The 22,360-nt window shown below is 45.2% G+C and overlaps 1 protein-coding gene across 4 annotated transcripts in view; it reads left to right on the forward strand.

Annotated features, from left to right (window-relative positions):
* SP6 (Sp6 transcription factor) overlaps nt 1–20,352 on the forward strand; it is a 37,307-nt gene extending 16,955 nt beyond the window's left edge. For all 4 annotated transcript variants that reach the window (XM_063959636.1, XM_063959635.1, XM_063959638.1 and 1 more), the window contains one exon: nt 14,682–20,352. In XM_063959636.1, the coding sequence (XP_063815706.1) occupies nt 14,721–15,740 (1,020 nt within the window). In that variant the 5' untranslated portion in view covers nt 14,682–14,720 and the 3' untranslated portion in view covers nt 15,741–20,352. The remainder of the gene's footprint in view (nt 1–14,681) is intronic.
* Nucleotides 20,353–22,360: the final 2,008 nt, after the last annotated feature.

A 22,360-nucleotide genomic window follows, 5' to 3' on the forward strand; every position in this document is an offset into this window, starting at 1 on the left:
TGGGTATAGTATCACGAGTTATACGGTGTGATTGGTGTGGCTGGTATGAGTCTTACCCGGGATTCAAAATCCTTCCTATTTGTGTCAGCTCTTCCGGGCACAGTATCCTAACTGAGGTCTGGAGGAGGGTCTTAGTGGGAGGAGCCAGTGCACACCAGGTAGTCCTAAAGCTTTCTTTAGTTGTGCCCAGTCTCCTGCGGAGCCGCTATTCCCCATGGTCCTTACGGAGTCCCAGCATCCACTACGGACTACGAGAAATAGATTTACCGGTGAGTAAAATCTTATTTTTTCCACCGTGATGGGGATTAGTACTACAGTTGGTATACTTGCTACTTTTGAAAAAAACAAAAAAACTTTTCGGGAAATTGTGAAAGCAATACCTATATGCGTGGCGTTAAAGTGGACATGTACTGCTCTGTCTTAGCATTGTCTTTTGTTCTAAGTGTAAACGTAATGTGAGTAAAGTGCCATCAGGGAAATTGCTAGACTCTTCAGGGAGTCTTCCTGATATTCAGGAAGATCTAGCAAGTATTATTAGTATTAGTATTATTATTATTATTATTATTATTATTATTATTACCCTTTATTTATATGGCGCCACAAGGGTTCCGCAGCGCCCAATTACAGAGTACATAGACAAATAATCAAACAGGAAAACAGCAACTTTCAGTTGACGACAATATAGGACAAGTACAGGGTAAATAAACATAGCTACATCAGCAGATGACACTGGAATAAGTATCAAGTGGCAGAAGACTGCTGGATTTGGTGCAGTTGAAGATTATTAAAGTAAGAAAAGGGTAAGCACATGAGGGAAGAGGGCCCTGCTCGTGAGAGCTTACATTCTAAAGTATACGCACATTACGCAGGTATGGGATTAGTGCAACAGTCGCATCAATAAATGTATGGTGTGTCCCATAACAGGAGGGCAGTTAGTCAGTGCAAGATTCCCTAGTGGGGCAGGGGAATGAGGCAGGACAGAGGTCAGACAAAGAATGAAGGCTGGACAGAGGATGGGGTGGTGGAGGCGGGAATGGGATTGGACCAGATGACCTAGCCTTCACTTCCCACACGCATTAAAGAGCCTTGGTCGCCTATGATCCTGTCACCAGTTGTCCTTCCTTGGGCCACTTTTGGTAGGTACTAACCACTGCATACCGGGAACACCCCACATGTAGGAGATGCCCAGACCCAGTCGTCACACAATTTGGCCCTTGTTGCAATTTGCTCTGTAAATTTTGGAGCTGTTGATTTTCCCCCTGCCTATTCAATTACATCCCGCTTTCGCCTGTCTTTAAGGGATTTTCGCCAATGACTTTTTAAACTTTTTTTTTAATTTTTATTTTTTTACGTTAAAAAGCGTTTCCTCAATCGGTGGAAACGGCCACGTTTTTGCCGGCGCAGGTGAGAACATGTGGATTCGCCGATCCGCATGTTTTTTTGCGTCTGCTGAATTTTTCAAAAGGTAAAAAAACTGACCTAATTGAATTCCCCTCTAGGGCATCAAAATAGGAACTGGGTAGGATTCACAATTAACGGAACAATTCAGTATTGCTCCGGCCAAGGGACAGCTGCTCTGAAAAACAGCTGTCCTTGTGATCTATATCACAGTTACAGAGGTAGCAGTGATACTTAAGTGCCCATCCAGCCAACTGAGCATGCACACAGCCAATGATTGTGCTATGAGCCAGAGGGATCTGCTCAGATCCCTCTTCGCAACTCTACACCTCCTTCCTGCAAGAAGGACTAGGGCTCAGAGAACCATTGCTGTTTTAAAATGGTGTTGGTTCTTGCAAGCAAACTCCAAAAACTTTAAGTTTTCAGAGTTTGCTGTATATTAGGCGGCTCTATTTAGCGCCTAATAATGAATGGGCCCGTTACATAAACATAGGTGTTCTCAGGAGCCGACACTGGGGTGCCGCTCTGGGACTTAACCCCCTCTGCCACGTTATGGTTTATTCCTCCCCCTGCAGGGGGGGTGGGGGGGCTTGAAGCTGGGGGTTAGGCACCACCAAGGTGGGTTAGGGTTAGGCTGCAAACATGGAGGGTCAGCATTAGGGGGCCATTGGAGGAAGGTAAACCTAACCCTTACCTTCCCCTGTTGGGATTCTGATCATCGGGATGCCGTGGTTGCTGTATTCTGACCAACGGCATACCGTCCGCCGGGATATCCATCCCATCCCTGGGACAGCTGTTTATAGTATAATTCTATGCTTTCCTTCATATAAGGCAGGTGTGGGGAACCTTTGGCCCTCCATCTGTTGAACTACACATACCAGCATACCTTGCTACAGTTTTGCTATTTGGACAAGCTAAAACTGTTGCAGGGCATACAGGGATATGTAGTTCAACAACAGCTGTAGGGCCGAAGGTTCCCCTTCCCCGATATAAGGCCAAAGTCCTAGTAAACTTCCAATCCGGATTCAGAACAGTATTACAGATGCTCCTCATTTAACGACCAAGTTCCGTTCCTATGACTAGGTTGCTAAACGAATTGGTTGTTAAGCGAGGTTCTCATACTTAATATAGGCAATCCCCTATTTTTTTTTTTCTGAATAAACAAAATATTTGAATGGAGTTTCAACTTGACGGGGGGGGGGGGGTTGGGCATTGGGGGAAGGCAAGTATACTTACTTTGCCCCTGTCGGGAATTCTCACCATAGGGATGCTACGGTCGGTATTCTGACTGCCAGCATGTCAAACCCAACCCGCTTGGAACACCTGCTATTCGGAGATGCATCCCCCAGAAGCATTTTAATGGCTATTTCGCATATAATTGAATGAAGATTTTGACATATCAAAGCACTGATGTACAATGTATTCTCTCATGAATAGTGGGCAACCAAATTACAGGATGGGGGCTCTTCCCATTTTTATTTTGTGTTGGTCTGCAGTAATATTTAAAATATGCTTAAGTAGATTTATACTTTTACATTTTTTTTTTTTCTTTTCTATTGAAGCATCACATGTAATAAAAAGTATACATTACAGTAGTGCAATAACAATGGACAATAAATACGGTGGCTGGTGGAGGAAGATTTCTCCATCAAAGTAAGGGTCAAATAATGGGTATTAGACATAATGGGGGGAAAAAAAATAGACAAGCAAACAAAAAAACCCATATCCTTTTAATTAGCATATAGGTGGTCATTCCGAATTGATCGCACGTAGCAACTTTTTGACGCCGCCTATGGGGAAGTGTATTTTAGCATAGCAGGGCTGTGATCACTTGTGCAGCCCTGCTATGCTAAAAAAAAGTTTCAAGCAAAACAAGACTAGCCCTTGAACTACTTACCCAGTGCGACAGATCCAGCGATGAAGGTCCCGGCTGTGATGTCAGACATCCGCCCTCCAAACGCCTGGACACGCCTGCGTTTACCTTGCCACGCCCGGGAAACAGTGAGTAGACGCCCCCGATCCTCCTTCCCGCTGTCAATCTTCTTGCAATCGCGCCTGCGATCGCTTTCATCTGTCCTGGCGTCGTTGCCCGGTGCCGCACTTCCCACTCGTTCGCACCGAAGCCAAGAACCGCTGCATGCGAATGAGTCGGAATGACACCCATAGTATTTTGTGTATGACACTGTTATCATAATACTGTGATGCTATACCATCTCCAAATACATCATTTGTAGCACTTCTCCATTGCACAGAATGTTACGACCTTCGAATGTGTCAACAAAACTATTCCCAGAGTTCTTTTTATCTGTATGAGAGCAGACAGCAGTCATTCTCAGTGTACAGTTGTGACCATGTTACATGCTGCAGTGATATGGCACAAAACGCAACCTAAATGATAACTTGTAAATGAATAGTTCTATTCTTTATTACTATACATATGTAAATATAATACATAAAAGAAATGTCAGTGCTCAGTTTTACCTTTTTATTATACATGGTTCCAGCTGCATGGTAACATATGTAAATACAAAGCTGTGACAACAATTGTTATAAATAATGCGTACAGAGAAATCCATGAATCTCATTCGCTGATTGGGATTCACACAGGTATGCCCGTAATCCTTCCAAAGCGCAAGGGTTTGTGGAGCAAGGTGGATGGATTTGACAGAGTTCCATATTTCTAATTTGTGGAGGCGCCCGATGAGGGTGTAGAATAAGCGTACAATGTGATATGAGCTGGGTAAATAATCGAAGTATGAAATTGCTATAGAAAGTGTGTTCTGCTGTGCATTCATTGCACTTCGTAAAGAAGGTCCCGTGTCCTTGCTGAGTTCATACGACTATTAGGCCCACTCTGAAGTTATTATAAGGGATTAGTCATACAAATACTTCAGACAGGAGATTGTCTGTCTATTAGGTTTGCAAATTAGATATTCTAATGTAAATGACGAGTATGATTTCGATGTCCCTCATACCAAATTACTTGTACAAACCGTTTGCTGTCCTCTCCTGTTGCAGTGCATTCAGCCTTTGACTACTTCCACAACTGCCTGAGATATCAATGGGCAGGTTTTTTTTATATTGCAGGTATATAAATTACAGACTCTGCTAATCTACAAATTTGAAGAAAGTACATTTACCCAAATTTTATTTTGCACCAACTATGCCAATTTATTTACACACAAAGGGGGTGTATTTTTACACTGCAATTTAGATTTCAGTTTGAACACACCCCACCCAAATCTAACTCTCTCTGCACATGTTATATCTGCCCTCCCCCATGCTCTGCACATGGTTTTACCCAACGGCTAACAAATTTGCTGCTGCAATCAACTCTGAATTAGGCCCAAAATCTGTTTACATTTGCGGATACACCTGGACATGCAAACAATGGGAAAAAGTTAGTGACTGTCATGCCATAGACCTGTCAAATAACCAAATATGTCAATTCCTTCTTTTAGTACAATCTTTCAGTTTTTAACTCCTTATCTAAATTTCTCTATCGTCCTAGTGGATGCTGGGGTTCCTGAAAGGACCATGGGGGAATAGCGGCTCCGCAGGAGACAGGGCACAAAAGTAAAGCTTTCCGATCAGGTGGTGTGCACTGGCTCCTCCCCCTATGACCCTCCTCCAAGCCAGTTAGATTTTTGTGCCCGGCCGAGAAGGGTGCAATCTAGGTGGCTCTCCTAAAGAGCTGCTTAGAGAAAGTTTAGCTTAGGTTTTTTATTTTACAGTGAATCCTGCTGGCAACAGGATCACTGCAACGAGGGACTTAGGGGAGAAGAAGTGAACTCACCTGCGTGCAGGATGGATTGGCTTCTTGGCTACTGGACATCAGCTCCAGAGGGACGATCACAGGTACAGCCTGGATGGTCACCGGAGCCTCGCCGCCGGCCCCCTTGCAGATGCTGAAACATGAAGAGGTCCAGAATCGGCGGCAGAAGACTCCTCAGTCTTCTAAAGGTAGCGCACAGCACTGCAGCTGTGCGCCATTTTCCTCTCAGCACACTTCACACGGCAGTCACTGAGGGTGCAGGGCGCTGGGAGGGGAGCGCCCTGGGAGGCAAATGAAAACCTATTTGGCTAAAAAATACCTCACATATAGCCTCCGGGGCTATATGGAGATATTTAACCCCTGCCAGAATACACTAAAGAGCGGGAGACGAGCCCGCCGGAAAAGGGGCGGGGCCTATCTCCTCAGCACACAGCGCCATTTTCCTTACACAGCTCCGCTGGTCAGGACGGCTCCCAGGTCTCTCCCCTGCACTGCACTACAGAAACAGGGTAAAACAAGAGAGGGGGGGCAAAATAGTGGCAAAAATTATATTATAAAAGCAGCTATACAGGGAGCACTTATTATAAGGCTATCCCTGTCATATATAGCGCTTTTGGTGTGTGCTGGCAAACTCTCCCTCTGTCTCCCCAAAGGGCTAGTGGGGTCCTGTCTTCGTTAAGAGCATTCCCTGTGTGTCTGCTGTGTGTTGGTACGTGTGTGTCGACATGTATGAGGACGATATTGGTGTGGAGGCGGAGCAATTGCCAAATATGGGGATGTCACCTCCTAGGGGGTCGACACCAGAATGGATGCCTTTATTTATGGAATTACGGGATAGTGTCAACACGCTAAAGCAGTCGTTTGTCGACATGAGACGGCCGGACAATCAGTTAGTGCCTGTCCAGGCGCCTCAAACACCGTCAGGGGCTGTAAAACGCCCTTTGCCTCAGTCGGTCGACACAGACCCAGACACAGGCACTGATTCCAGTGGCGACGGTGACGAATCAACCGTATTTTCCAGTAGGGCCACACGTTATATGATTTTGGCAATGAAGGAGGCGTTACATTTAGCTGATACTACTGGTACCACTAAACAGGGTATTATGTGGGGTGTGAAAAAACTACCTATAGTTTTTCCTGAATCAGAAGAACTAAATGATGTATGTGATGAAGCGTGGGTTGCCCCCGATAAAAAGATGCTAATTTCAAAGAAGTTATTAGCTTTATACCCTTTCCCGTCAGAGGTTAGGGCGCGCTGGGAAACACCTCCTAGGGTGGATAAGGCGCTCACACGCTTATCTAAACAAGTGGCGTTACCCTCTCCTGAGACGGCCGCACTTTAAAGATCCAACAGATAGGAGGATGGAAAATATCCAAAAAAGTATATACACACATACAGGTGTTATACTACGACCAGCTATAGCGTCAGCCTGGATGTGCAGTGCTGGAGTAGTTTGGTCAGAGTCCCTGATTGAAAATATTGATACCCTGGATAGGGACAATGTTTTACTGTCTTTAGAGCAAATAAAGGATGCATTTCTTTATATGCGTGATGCACAGAGGGATATCTGCACACTGGCATCACGGGTAAGTGCTATGTCCATTTCGGCCAGAAGAAGTTTATGGACGCGACAGTGGTCAGGCGATGCGGACTCAAAACGGCATATGGAAGTTTTGCCGTATAAAGGGGAGGAGTTATTTGGAGTCGGTCTATCAGATTTGGTGGCCACGGCTACAGCCGGGAAATCCACCTTTTTACCTCAAGCTACTCCCCAACAGAAAAAGACACCGACTTTTCAACCGCAGTCCTTTCGTTCCTTTAAAAACAAGAGAGCAAAGGGATATTCATATCTGCCACGAGGCAGAGGAAGGGGGAAGAGACACCAACAGGCAGCTCCTTCCCAGGAACAGAAGCCCTCCCCCGCTTCTACAAAAGCCTCAGCATGACGCTGGGGCTTCTCAAGCGGACTCGGGGGCGGTGGGCGGTCGTCTCAAGCATTTCAGCGCGCAGTGGGCTCACTCGCAGGTAGATCCCTGGATCCTGCAGATAATATCTCAGGGGTACAGGTTGGAACTAGAGACAGATCCGCCTCGCCGTTTCCTGAAGTCTGCTTTACCAACGTCCCCCTCCGAAAGGGAGACGGTTTTGGAAGCCATTCACAAGCTGTACTCTCAGCAGGTGATAGTCAAGGTACCTCTTCTACAACAGGGAAAGGGGTATTATTCCACTCTATTTGTGGTACCGAAGCCGGACGGCTCGGTAAGACCTATTCTAAATCTGTAGTCCTTGAACCTGTACATAAAGAAGTTCAAGTTCAAAATGGAGTCACTCAGAGCAGTGATAGCGAACCTGGAAGAAGGGGACTTTATGGTGTCCTTGGACATCAAGGATGCGTACCTCCACGTTCCAATTTACCCCTCACACCAGGGGTACCTCAGGTTCGTTGTACAAAACTGTCACTATCAGTTTCAGACGCTGCCGTTCGGATTGTCCACGGCACCTCGGGTCTTTACAAAGGTAATGGCCGAGATGATGATTCTTCTTCGAAGAAAAGGCGTATTAATTATCCCATACTTGGACGATCTCCTAATAAGGGCAAGGTCCAGAGAACAGCTAGAGAGGGGATTAGCACTGTCTCAAGAAGTGCTAAAACAACACGGCTGGATTCTGAATATTCCAAAATCCCAGTTAATGCCGACAACTCGTCTGCTGTTCCTAGGGATGATTCTGGACACGGTTCAGAAAAAGGTTTTTCTCCCGGAGGAAAAAGCCAAGGAGTTGTCCGAGCTTGTCAGGAACCTCCTAAAACCAGGAAAGGTGTCTGTACATCAATGCACAAGAGTCCTGGGAAAAATGGTGGCTTCTTACGAAGCAATTCCATTCGGCAGATTCCATGCACGAATTTTCCAGAGGGATCTGTTAGACAAATGGTCAGGGTCGCATCTTCAGATGCACCAGCGGATAACCCTGTCTCCAAGGACAAGGGTATCTCTTCTGTGGTGGTTGCAGAGTGCTCATCTATTGGAGGGCCGCAGATTCGGCATACAGGATTGGATCCTGGTGACCACGGACGCCAGCCTGAGAGGCTGGGGAGCAGTCACACAAGGAAGAAACTTCCAGGGAGTGTGGACGAGCCTGGAAACGTCTCTTCACATAAACATTCTGGAACTAAGAGCAATCTACAATGCTCTAAGCCAGGCAGAACCTCTGCTTCAAGGAAAACCGGTGTTGATCCAGTCGGACAACATCACGGCAGTCGCCCATGTGAACAGACAGGGCGGCACAAGAAGCAGGAGTGCAATGGCAGAAGCTGCAAGGATTCTTCGCTGGGCAGAGAATCATGTGATAGCACTGTCAGCAGTGTTCATCCCGGGAGTGGACAACTGGGAAGCAGACTTCCTCAGCAGACACGACCTTCACCCGGGAGAGTGGGGACTTCATCCGGAAGTCTTCCACATGCTGGTAACCCGTTGGGAAAGACCAATGGTGGACATGATGGCGTCTCGCCTCAACAAAAAACTGGACAGGTATTGCGCCAGGTCAAGAGATCCGCAGGCAATAGCTGTGGACGCGCTGGTAACGCCTTGGGTGTACCAGTCGGTGTATGTGTTTCCTCCTCTGCCTCTCATACCAAAAGTATTGAGAATTATACGGCAAAGAGGCGTAAGAACGATACTAGTGGTTCCGGATTGGCCAAGAAGGACTTGGTACCCGGAACTTCAAGAGATGATCACGGAAGATCCGTGGCCTCTACCTCTAAGGAGGGACTTGCTTCAGCAGGGTCCCTGTCTGTTTCAAGACTTACCGCGGCTGCGTTTGACGGCATGGCGGTTGAACGCCGGATCCTAAAGGAAAAAGGCATGCCGGAAGAAGTCATTCCTACTTTGATTAAAGCAAGGAAGGAAGTAACCGTGCAACACTATCACCGCATTTGGCGAAGATATGTTGCGTGGTGCGAGGATCGGAGTGCTCCGACGGAGGAATTTCAACTGGGTCGATTCCTACATTTCCTGCAATCAGGATTGTCTATGGGTCTCAAATTGGGATCTATTAAGGTTCAAATTTCGGCCCTGTCGATTTTCTTTCAAAAAGAATTGGCTTCAGTTCCTGAAGTCCAGACTTTTGTTAAGGGAGTGCTGCATACACAGCCTCCTGTGGTGCCTCCAGTGGCACCGTGGGATCTCAATGTGGTTTTGGAATTTCTAAAATCTCATTGGTTTGAACCACTAAAAAAGGTGGATTTAAAATATCTCACATGGAAAGTGACCATGTTACTAGCCCTGGCTTCGGCCAGGAGAGTGTCAGAACTGGCAGCTTTATCTTACAAAAGCCCATATCTGATTTTCCATTCGGACAGGGCAGAACTGCGGACTCGTCCGCATTTTCTCCCTAAGGTGGTGTCAGCATTTCATCTGAACCAGCCTATTGTAGTGCCTGCGGCTACAAGTGACTTGGAGGACTCCAAGTTACTGGACGTTGTCAGAGCATTAAAAATATATATTGCAAGGACAGCTGGAGTCAGAAAATCTGACTCGTTGTTTATATTGTATGCACCCAACAAGATGGGTGTTCCTGCGTCTAAGCAGACGATTGCTCGTTGGATCTGTAGCACAATCCAACTTGCACATTCTGTGGCAGGCCTGCCACAGCCTAAATCTGTAAAGGCCCACTCCACAAGGAAGGTGGGCTCATCTTGGGCGGCTGCCCGAGGGGTCTCGGCATTACAACTTTGCCGAGCAGCTACGTGGTCAGGGGAGAACACGTTTGTAAAATTTTACAAATTTGATACTCTGGCTAAGGAGGACCTGGAGTTCTCTCATTCGGTGCTGCAGAGTCATCCGCACTCTCCCGCCCGTTTGGGAGCTTTGGTATAATCCCCATGGTCCTTTCAGGAACCCCAGCATCCACTAGGACGATAGAGAAAATAAGAATTTACTTACCGATAATTCTATTTCTCGGAGTCCGTAGTGGATGCTGGGCGCCCATCCCAAGTGCGGATTATCTGCAATAATTGTACATAGTTATTGTTAACTAATTCGGGTTATTGTTAAGAAGCCATCTTTCAGAGGCTCCTCTGTTATCATACTGTTAACTGGTTTTGATCACAAGTTGTACGGTGTGATTGGTGTGGCTGGTATGAGTCTTACCCGGGATTCAAAATTCCTCCCTTATTGTGTACGCTCGTCCGGGCACAGTACCTAACTGGCTTGGAGGAGGGTCATAGGGGGAGGAGCCAGTGCACACCACCTGATCGGAAAGCTTTACTTTTGTGCCCTGTCTCCTGCGGAGCCGCTATTCCCCCATGGTCCTTTCAGGAACCCCAGCATCCACTACGGACTCCGAGAAATAGAATTATCGGTAAGTAAATTCTTATTTTAATTTAGTGTGATACCAATACCTTCATCATGTGTGCCATTATAATTAATTGTCTGTGTGTATCACATGATTAAAATGCTCTTAGAAATATGCTTTCCTATATAAAGTGTGTATGAAAGCTTGAAATAATAAGCCAAGACCTGATCTCTTGTGGCCAAAGATTTGGTGGTCCCTTTGTAAAACGAAGAATGCCCTTGTAAGTGCCCTCTTACCCCCCTTGAATGTTCTACATAAAGATATCCTGTTTTTGCATGTGGGCTTACAATGAAAAGCTTTATGTGTACCCATATTTAGGAATAGGCGTCTGTGGAAAAGATTTGAAGGACTTAAATGATGTTGTTCCAGAAGTCAGTCTCTTCTATACAAGTAATAACACCCTTTGTTATGTGGAGTTATACATTATGTTCAATTGCTTCCTGCAGCCTCCAGTATGAAACACTCCCACTGCTGTCTCTCTCATCGACCATGACAAAAAGCGTTCTCAGAGGATCAAATCATATAGATTGAGTGTACATTCATTATTGCTATGCTGCAGCAACCGCATGTTTAAAAATAAATAGTTAAAATGAAGATACTGGTAATTCCACATATCGTTTTATGTTATCAAAGAATGTAGTCTTACAAAATATATCATTGTTTTACAGGGAATGTTTTCGGTCACATTAGTCTCTGCCCTAGTGTAGCTTACAACCTCAGGTTTTTTTTCCCTACATGCCAATGCTGTCTGAACGCCATGAGCGTACCAGTGTATTTTGAGGTTTTAGCCCTCATTCAGATGTGGTTGGAGATGCTATCGCTGCTGCTTACATAAAAAGCAGCAGCGATAGCTCTAATATGGTAATGCAGCAGGAGGATGCAGTATCGGATCATCTCTGACACCATCTGCCAGCTGCGGAACATATGGGGGTACACAAGCCAGCTGCTGCATTTGCTATGCAGAGGCCAGGAAATCTCCGTCCTAGGGATGGCCATTGACTATCAATGGTTACAAACCATCGATGGTCCGAACCTAGAGTTAGATGGTTTTTATCATCAATGGCGGGACTGCAGATAATTTCCCGCCGTTGATTGTAGACGTGAGGGCGATGGATTCACTTATGTTCATGTTGCTACTGCAGCGCATGAGTGCTACTTGGCTGTCTGCCGCTGGCTACACAGTCATTCACACATAGCTTCATCTGATTAGCCTTATTCTTTCATAGCAACATCCAGTGGGGCAGCGGCGCACATGGGCAGAGGAAACTTATGCCCACTCTGATTCAGTTAGTGACTTCAGAGCAGCAGCCCTATTCTGCGCAAATGCGGCATCGTGGGAATGAAATAGTATAAACAATCAATGGCAAGTAATCACATCGTTTCTACCCATCGATGGTTGTCTTTAGAATTTTAATTGATATCACCATCAATGGAACGCCTACCGATGGTTATCCCTACTCTGACGGAAATCCAGTCATCTTCCCTCTCCTGCAACGCTGGCGAGACGCCTCTGTCTAAAGATACTGAGGGCATTACCGCCCCTTTCCCGCCTCCAAACTGCATCAAAGTGTCAATCACTGACAGTCTGATGTTGTCCTGCATCCGCTGTCGCAAACCCACACTGCACATATGCAGTATACACCGTACTTGCCTACCTGACCCTCTCCATGAGGGAGAAAATGCTCTGTTCCTGGACTTTCCTGCTAATGTATGATTGCCATCACCTGTGGTGAGCTAGTTAATTGATAAGAAAGGTGTTTCACCACAGGTGATGGCAATCATACATTAGCAGGAAAGTCCAGGAACAGAGCATTTTCTCCCTCCATGGAGAGGGTCAGGTAGGCAAGTATGGTATACACTGGCACATGCACAGTACACACTGGCACATGCACAAAGTACCAAACAGCAGATTCTTCAGGATCTGAATGAGGGCCTTTGTGCTGAAACACACGAGCCGGCTTTTGCCGGCCGTGAAAAAAACGGATGGCTTTTTCCCGTGCTGGCATTGTAATTAAAAGTGTGAAGGGTAGGGTCCTTTCACACTGCACGGCCCTGGCCCGGCTGCCGGGTTGCAGCCTGAAATATCCACTGGTAGGTCTGGCTGCCGGGCCGGGGCCGTGCCGTCTTTGCAGCCAGTGGACCGTGTGTGTGAAGGGGAGCTTTCACACACAACTGGTGTGTTTTTTTTTTGGGGGGGGGGGGTTTCCAAGCCGTGTCCAATGCTGCACATGCGCACAGCATCACACACGGCTCAAAGCCGTTTGTGTGTGTGTGTGTGTGTGTGTGTGAAAGGCTCTGCCGGATGGCAAAAAAACCGGAGTGTGTGTTATAGCCCTTAGTGAGGAAACCCACAGAGAAGATAACATGGAAACACCACAGATATTGCCTGGGTTTCATTCTAAACTGGGACCTGAGATACAGATATATTTCTCATTTAATTTTATACTCCTAATATGCCTAATATTTGTCTCATAAATTGCCGTTCTTGCCTAATATGATTTTATATGACTGAATGTGTTTTAATTAAATATATGTATTAATTATTCAATATGATATATTCATTATGTAATATGTAGGGTCTATAAGGTGATGTTTTATAGTGTGTGTGTGTATACTGTTTTTAGTATTTTGTAAACACTTGATACCCTTATATTACATAAACAGTGACGCTTCGTGGTTTGGTTCATCGTACGTGTTAGCATGACAAATTAACAAAGTATACAACCTTTTAAAACTGTCTGAATTAATGCTTTTGTCCACCACACGCCTTAATTTTACCCTCTGGTTCACTGTGCTCCCAAAAATAATCCCATGTTCTCTGGATGGGTTGGCCGGCAGGATATTCAGGGGTCGGGATCCTGGTGTTGGTATTGTGACTGGCGGTCTCCTGACCGCCGGTCACATAACCGCATCCCCTCTGGATAGTGCTGGTATTGTGGCCTTAGAGAAATAAGGGGCAGATATATTAAGCCTTGAGACGGCATAAGGGAGTGCTAAACCAGTGATAAGTGCAAGGTGATAAACGCACCAGCCAATCAGCTTCTAACTGTTCATTTACATATTGGAGCTGATTGGCTGGTGCTTTTATCACCCTGCACTTATTACTGGTTCATCACTTCCTTATGCGTTCTACGGGTTGATACATCTGCCCCTAAATTCTGTATGTTCATATATAATTGTGAATCCTGTCTATACCTCTTTCGTGTGTTAGCCGTTCTATCTGATTGTAGTACATTCTGGTTGTATTATAACTGAAGCACATGTAAACCTTATATGCTAACAATGGGCAAACTCCACTGCAACCTATCCATGACATGCAAAGCAAGACCACAAGCTTCATTATTTATGTGCATATTTGATATTTATGCAATAAGTCCCTACATTTTAAAATTCCCTGCAGTGCATGGGTTAACTTTTCTGTTCCCCAGACTTTCTGACCCTAATATTCTTTAGGTCTCTCTCAGCCTCCACTTCTCGTTACAGCTCAGACAATAATTACTGTAATTTGCATCCACCAGCCCTTTATTACAGCTGCTGGCTCCTGGGATATTTAGGATGAAAGATAAACTATATTTACATTTCCTCTGAATATTTGAAAACCTCTAATCAGAGTGGGTGACGTGGGATTATGGTCTGACATTTTGCAACCTGTAAGCACCGGGTCCTAGCCTCCGGTACAATCAGCTGAGTAGTAAGGTATCTTATTTACTGCAAATGGGGGGGGGGATAGCCTATATCGCATGAGAAGGGGGAACCCAAATACAAGGTAACTGGTTCTATTAAACAAAGGAGAAATATTGGGGTCCTAGTGAAGGACATGAGAGAGTGAGCAGATGTTTTAGTGCACACAGAATGAGAGGAAACAGAGGTTCCATCACTAATCTGAGGAAATAGTTGCCTGCAGTAAAAATATATAGGACCTGATTCAGGGAGCAAAGCTTTTTGCTTGGTGAATATAGCAGAGTAAGTTTGCTTTTTAATGCATCCAGAAAGAGCAAGTAAGAAGCAATTGCACATGAAAACACAGGGTTTCAGTGAACACCAAATCTGAGGCAGAAAGAGAGCTCTAGAGCTGATAGAAACTGATAAATCAGGGGCATTCTCTTCTAAAATACTGTTTCACTTTCATGCTAACTCGTATTTATCTTTCTACAGATCACCTTTACCTGAACAACCTTTTGGCGTGTTTTTGCAATGCTGACTGCTGTATGTAGCTCTCTGGGTAACCAACCATCAGAGGCTCCTGGATCTCCATCCTCCTCTGAGCGGTCTCTGAAAACCTACACACTCCCTCCAGATTCTGATCCAGCATTGTCTGTCCTGCAGGAAACTGACCAAAACCCATCCTATTCTTCTACTGAGCGATACACATCTCTCTCCTCTGTAAGGCTTCCCTGCCAATCTTTTTCAAGCCAGGAATCTGCAGAGAACACATCATTCACCAAATTTCTAAGCCCACCCTTTGAGATGTCTCATCCATATGAGTCCTGGATGAGACCTCCAACCTCGGGAGGGCCTGGAGAGGAGACTGGAGTTCCTTCATGGTGGGATCTTCATGCTGGGTCTAATTGGATGGATATGCAACCTGGTGCTGGAGGCTTCAGTACTCAGTCATCCCACCAGTCACCTCTGGGGGCATATGGCTCTGATCTATGTATTCCCACTCCACATATGCTGCCTCCCACCCCACATCTCATTGGAACTTTGGATGCCCAAATTGAGTCTCATGCTGCTGAACAAAGTTCAGATGGTTCCCCTCGTGCGAAAGGTGCTAGGCGTGCAATGCCACGTAGTGCTGCTCAAACTGCCTGTCGTTGTCCCAACTGCCAGGAAGCAGAACGTGCTGGTTCCAATGCAGATGTAACCAAGCGCAAAACCATGCACAATTGCCACATTCCAGGCTGTGGAAAGGCATATGCCAAGACATCCCATCTGAAGGCTCACTTACGCTGGCATAGTGGAGATCGACCATTTGTCTGCAACTGGCTGTTCTGTGGCAAAAGATTCACTCGAAGTGATGAGTTGCAAAGGCACCTACAGACCCATACCGGGGCCAAAAAATACCCCTGTCCTTCCTGCAGCCGTGTCTTTATGCGGAGTGATCATCTCACGAAGCACATGAAGACCCATGAGGGAGAGACACGGGGGCCCACAGAAACTATGGGCAAGACCAAGATAGAGCCAGAAGAGAGTAGCAGTAGTCATACAAACTGAAAGTTCCCTTCCTAAACTGCAATCTCTATAATGGTGTAGGTGGCCTACACTGTAGGGGATCTATCCCTTGCATGGTTGTCCCCCACATTCCAAAATTAGTAGTGTGGGCTGGGTTCTTATTGATTTATTTATTTGAAGATAGACAATTGTCTCTAGCATTAGCTGATGCCCTGGTGTAAGAGTAGAGCAAGGGATAGGGGATGGGCCAGTAGAAGCATGTGATGTTTAATAAATCATTGTAATTGAGAGAGGGTTGTGGACAATTAGTCATTCCCTTGCTGCAGTAACAGTGACTTAGTGATGGAGTGTTGCAGAGAATACAGACAACAGTGGACATCCCTTACGGAACACACTTCATTCTGCAAATTGTTCTGCGCACTCCTACTGTGTTTTTGTTTTTTGTTTTTTTCTTTTGGAGACTCCTCAGTCAATAAGAAGTGCTGCACTGTACAAAAGTAGGAATATTGCATGAAAAGTCCAACTGTCTAGCATTTTAGAAGGGCCATTTTCATAAGATAAAACATGTACATTTTTATCTTTAAAATATAGGTAGTTTAGTCTAATTTATGGCTTAAAAGAATAATTGGAGAGAAGCAACATTAGAGCTGCCTTTATTATACCTAACACTTGTGTGTGTTTTTCTTTTGCTTTCCTTTTTTTGGTGGGTGGGATGGGACGTTAGGAGTGTAGTGGGTTATGTTATTTTGTTTGCCTTTTATTAGCTTTTTGGTTTACATTGGATGAAGCGCACCTTGATTCTAGCTGACTTTCTTAAACTCCCCTCCCGCCCAGTGCCACATTATCAGACTCTTCTCTTCACTGTGTAATGCTGCGGTGATTAGATGACACAATTAGAAAATAATTGTCATCACCCCCCCCCCCCCCCCCCCCCCCACCCACTGGGAATTTGGCCATGATCAAGGATGTTGACCTGCTCTCCTGGTAGTCCATTAGATTTTGCTAAATGTATGCGTCTTTAAAATTGCAAGGACGGGTCCCACCTGGGAATTAGAAACGGGGCCTCCCCGGGTGGGACCTGGCCATAGACCCTATACACCGCAATCCCATCCCAGCAATATGGGTCGGGTTGCCATCCAGGATGGAGCTGGCATCAGGGCGGGAGTGGAGGAGGCGTGGAGATGATCTCATGCAGTGAACGGGTACCGGGTCGCATCAACCCAGGAATCCCGTTCACACTGCGACTGGCCCCGGTCAGGTGACCCGGGTATTCATCCATGGCTCCTTTCACACCGCACAGCGACCCGTGCTGACCTGGCAATAAACTGGGTTGAAACCGGGTTATTTGTGCAGTATGAAAAGGGTATAATAGACATAAAGTACCTGGAACTTGGGTAAATATGATGCAAACTCTGTCCTCAAGGCACACTAACAGAGTAGGATTTAAAAATATCAATGGCTCAGGACAGATGGTTAAATTGTACTGACTAAAGTACCAATTAAGTCACCTGTGGCCAAGCATGGATATAATTTAAATCTGGACTGTAATAGGCCCTACACACTTGGCGATATTCTGAAAGATATGAACGATCTCGTTCATAAATGAACGAGAACTCGTTCATATCTTTCAGTGTGGAGACTTAAGCGATGAACGATGCGCGTCCCCGCGCTCGTTCATCGCTGGTCTCCCGTCGGCTGTGCATGCAGGCCAATATGGACGATCTCGTCCATATTTGCCTGCACTTCAATGCAGCCGGGTGACGTGGGGAGTGAAGAAACTTCACTCCCCCCGTCACTGCCCCCCCGCCGCCGGGTTGCTCGTCGGCCGTATCGGCCGTCGGGCACCTCGGCGGCACATCGCCAAGTGAGTAGGGCCCTTTAGTGCTCCTTGTGGACCGATTTTGGAAACCATTGACCTTGAAATATTTTCAGTACTTCCCATGTAAAGGTTTAAGACCAGATTTTACACCAACTTAAAGCTGGTGCAATATTCAAGCGTCTAACAAAGACTGCTCTTGCTCTTCCAAACTCCTCCTTTTTGGCGATTGCAAATTTCGTCTGCAAATGCCACCATCTTCCACCGTAAATCAGTGCACCTGACCAAAGATGATTTTATGCTGTGCATCAAGCTTTGTAATGGTAAATGTGTACAAAATGCTCCCTATTGTGTGTACATTTATTTAAAGTCCCCTCCTTATCAGAGTTGGCTTATTGCAATCCACTCCTTATGTCTTTAAATAGTGATTTATTTATTCTTTTAAATCCACCTTGTGATCATTTTTGCGTATGTGTTTATTATTATTATTATTATTATTACTACTAAGAAATGTAATGTTAGATTCATTGTGTCCGTCAGGCTTTTAAATATACCTGGGCACTTTTGCTCTAGAGAATATAAAGTGTGACTGGGTGAACAGAATTCATAATATAACTTTTCAGTTCACCTACCCACTGTACAGGCTGCAGATGGAACAGTTACATAAAAAGATAAATGCTTTTTGTGTAATTATATTGTGCATTAGATTCCCTGCATAGCACTGCAATAAATTGTGGGGGTTCCCTTTCTTTTTTTTAACTTTATAGTATCCAGAATGCATGGATTAGAGGAAACGCCCTCTGTTCTTCATTGTTCTGTGAGTGAGGGGCTACCCCTCCCACATACAGTCTCTACCCATGTTATGGGGGGAATGTGTCTATAAAACTGGGTGTGGACGTATATGGAAAGAGAACAGCTCCACGCCCAGTGAGACACCAGCACGCACCGGCTGCACCCAGGGGAACCATAGGTGCTGCATTAACCCCTTGCCTGATGCTATGAGATCAAATGTTGGCCTAATGCAGCTGATGCACAAAGGTGGTCTGTATAGTTCTAAATGAATCCTGTGCCTATGGTGCATGAAACTAATTGCCAAACCCTTTGCTTCCTCTTAATAATCCCAAACTGCAATATTACACCCTTGCATGGAAATCCTATTATAATACAGTTCACATTAACGTCTTAAAAATATTTTTGGCTTTCTACAACACATACCTGTTTAAGATGTTTGTGGATTACAAGGCCTGGGGATTTCTAGTATGTTTATACATTGGCAGGCTGTGGATGAAAATACTTTTTTTTTTATTTTTTATTTTTTTTAGCACAGGTAAGATACTAGAAATTATCCCCAAACCTGTTAATGCTGTTACTGCCATTTTGCGCTGCTTTTTGGGTACATATTTTACTAGCCATGTGTAAGGATTTTTGTTTGTTTTTTACCTGCTATTTGACCTATCAGAGAAAAAAAAAAAAAAAGTGAGAAGTCGGCCACCATCTGGGCCTCAGTGTAGCTTTGCTTCTGTGTGCGTGTGGGGGAAATGATAATAAATATGTACTTTGTTTTTCATGCAGTTTCCTGCCAATTTAACATTTATTATTACAATATATGTTTTTATGTTTATGCTGTTGATTCTACACACGACACAAAGTAAAATGTTACGTATTCTGTATTTCAATCATGGCCCCATCAGTGTCCTGCTTTTGGGGGTTTGTTATTTATTAGGTCCGGTCTAGTGGAAGGGAATTAAGGGCCTAATTCAGACATGATCGACGCACTGCTAATTTTGTTGTCTTTCTATCAGATAGTCGTCGCCCAACGGGGAGTGTTAATTCACCCTTTGCAAGTCTGTGATTGCATGTGTGTGCTGTGCGAAAATGTACCTGGCAGCGGACGGCTGCAAATCCGTTTGCAACTTGCTCACCATCTAATAGTTTTTCCAGTGTGTGCAGGCCACGACTTACTCCTATAGTGAGAAAAGAACTGGCTGTTTGGGGCCGGAGCTCATGTCATACACCCTCCCTGAAAACGCTTGGGAACGCCGGCGTTTTCCCTGACACTCCCAGAAAACGGGCAGTTACCACCCACAAACGGCCTCTTCCGGTCAATCAGCTTGCGAATGACTGCAATCAACATTTTTGCACCAGCTTGTCGCTGTTTGGCGACATGCGTGCACATTGCAGTACATATGCATGCGCAGTCAATCGATAATCGCCCGCTGTCCAAAAACGCACAGCAGTGATCAGGTCTGAATCGAGCCCTAAGTGTGATATGGCCAGTAATTAACTTGATGTATTTCATTATGATTTCTTATGGTTTTAGGATTTTGCTAATAAACAATGTGGGGAAAACTGTCATGATTACTCTAGTATTAAGCCCAGGCCACCGATCTAGGAAACGTTTTCTTCTAAGGTTCGGTGCTTGACCTCGGCAGCACCACCACAATCTTGTAAAAAAAATAAAATGGATAAAACGGACGCACAGAATAAAGTGTTACTGTATACTCCAATACTAGACTCATGAAGTGGCTGGGACTGAAAATGTTTTTAAAATAATTTTGTTTAACTCACAACCAATCAATATAAATAACTATAATGTCTGTGCACTGGTGATTTCTAAACTGACTGAAGAGCAAACCTTAGTTTTAAAGGGGGAAAGTTGCTTTTGTTTGGCTTGTCCAACTTCAGATTGTTATTCCGCAGCTAAAAAGTACCATGCCTCACTTACACTCTGGGTGTGTGCAGCTATCGGGTACTCGATGATGAATGATGATGAATCTACTGATGTTGATGACAATAGATTTGTGATAGTAAAAAATAAATAAAATTTAAAAACCCAAATTATTTGTGTTGAGTTTGTGTTTTCTTGGGGCAGACATAGGGAGGGGGCAGGAGCCTGGATCTCAGTCTGCTCCTCAACAGGCGTCGAGATGGTGAGCACAGTGTAAAAACCATGAATCGGCGTCTCATGTGAGATTTGTGGTTGCTGCTAGTGTAATCCTGGGATGGGCTGACAGGACAGTGAACAGCAGATGGAGCTGTCACAAGACAACCTATAATACTGTGGCTCTTTCCTGGAGGTCACCCACTATGACCTAATGACACGGAGTGAGTGTGCACTGTGCAGCCTTTATCTATCACAGGAGTATAAATCAGAAGGATAACATGACACCTTAAAAATAAAATGGTGTGTGTGTATATGATTGCTAGACTACCTTACACCAAGTGGTCGAAGATTACCCAAGAATATATGAAAGCTGTAAAATACTATAACTGTGTAATTTTCAGTATAACTTCACCCATATACACATTCAAATGAATACATTTTAGGGTTGGGCTCTGGTGTTTTATGAGAGATTATTACTTTATCTCTGTCCACTTTATCTTTCTCCAAGGCTTAGTAAATAGGCCCCTTGCGGAAGCAAGATCTGTGTCCATCTCTGAACAACCCCCTTACTGGCTACTAATTTTATATATATATATATATATATATATATATATATATATATATATATATATATATATATATATATATATATATATATATTTTTTTATTTATTTTTTTACAAATACTCCGGTTTGTTAATAAAATTATTCTGAATCAAGTTTATTGAGCTAGTTTAGCAATTTGGCTATATGAAAAAGTTTTGGTTTTTTTTGCAATATAACACACAGCCAGCAGCAGGGCATGGTACTACCTGGGAGAGGGGTAAGCTAGGGTTTCCTACACTCCCGCATTCAGCGGGAGGCTCACGTTTTTTACATGAGCCTCCCGCTGCCCCGGAAATCCTCCTGGTCCTCACGGTTTTTCTGTGCTCAACATCGAGAATGAAAACTGTGCATGTGCGAGTCCAGAAAGCCAGGGGGCGGGGCCTGCATGGGACGTCATGCTATTTAAATGCCAGCCGGCGCTGCTACCCAGTACCTGCATCCCCGCTACATTTAAATAACAAGCCGTCCACATTATGACATCGCCCGTGCAGGCTCCGGCATTTCGGACTCATGCAGGCACAGTCTGCAACATCGGTGAGTACAGAATGCCGGGGGGGCGCGGCCGGCAGCAGAGGTTGGTCTCTTCCCCCCCCCCCCCCCCCCCTCCAAAATGTAAGGATATTAAACCAGAGGTTCTCAAACTCGGTCCTCAGGACCCCACACGGTGCATGTTTTGCAGGTCTCCTCACAGAATCGCAAGTGAAATAATTAGCTCCACCTGTGGACCTTTTAAAATGTGTCAGTGCGTAATTAATACACCTGTGCACCTGCTGGGTTACCTGCAAAACATGCACTGTGTGGGCTCCCGAGGACCGAGTTTGAGAACCTCTGTATTAAACGGTGTAATGGGGCTGATGCTGCATGGTGGCTGGGCTGGACTGGATAAGGCAGCCCAAACTGGGTGGGCAAACTGGGGCAACAGGCTTTTTTTTTTTGTGTACCTCAACTCTCATAGCGGCCCATTGATCATTGATCGCATATTGAATGTGATCTGAGCAGCATCTTACAGCCCAGAATCGCATTACAATATGCGATCTCTTCATCTGAATATAACATCCAGCACCCGCAGGGACAGGGGCTCCGAAACGAGCCTGTCCCTGCGATGTGCTCAGATGGCTGCTGTGGGGTCTGCAGTCACATGTGACCATGCTCTATAGAGGCCACTTCCGGGGAGGGTTCCAAGGGACACCTCTGCCCGGCCACAAGTGCAGTGAGTAGGCCATACGTTACAGTGAGCTTCCGCCATCTTCAGGAGACCAATATCGGGAATGCTTTGCATTGTGGATATTGGTAAATTTGGCAGCATTGCATCCCCTAGGGGATGCGGCAATGGAGGGATCGAAGCAGATATTAGAGA

This window comes from Pseudophryne corroboree, chromosome 3, assembly GCF_028390025.1.
Source record: "Pseudophryne corroboree isolate aPseCor3 chromosome 3, aPseCor3.hap2, whole genome shotgun sequence".
NCBI classification, from domain to species: domain Eukaryota; kingdom Metazoa; phylum Chordata; class Amphibia; order Anura; family Myobatrachidae; genus Pseudophryne; species Pseudophryne corroboree.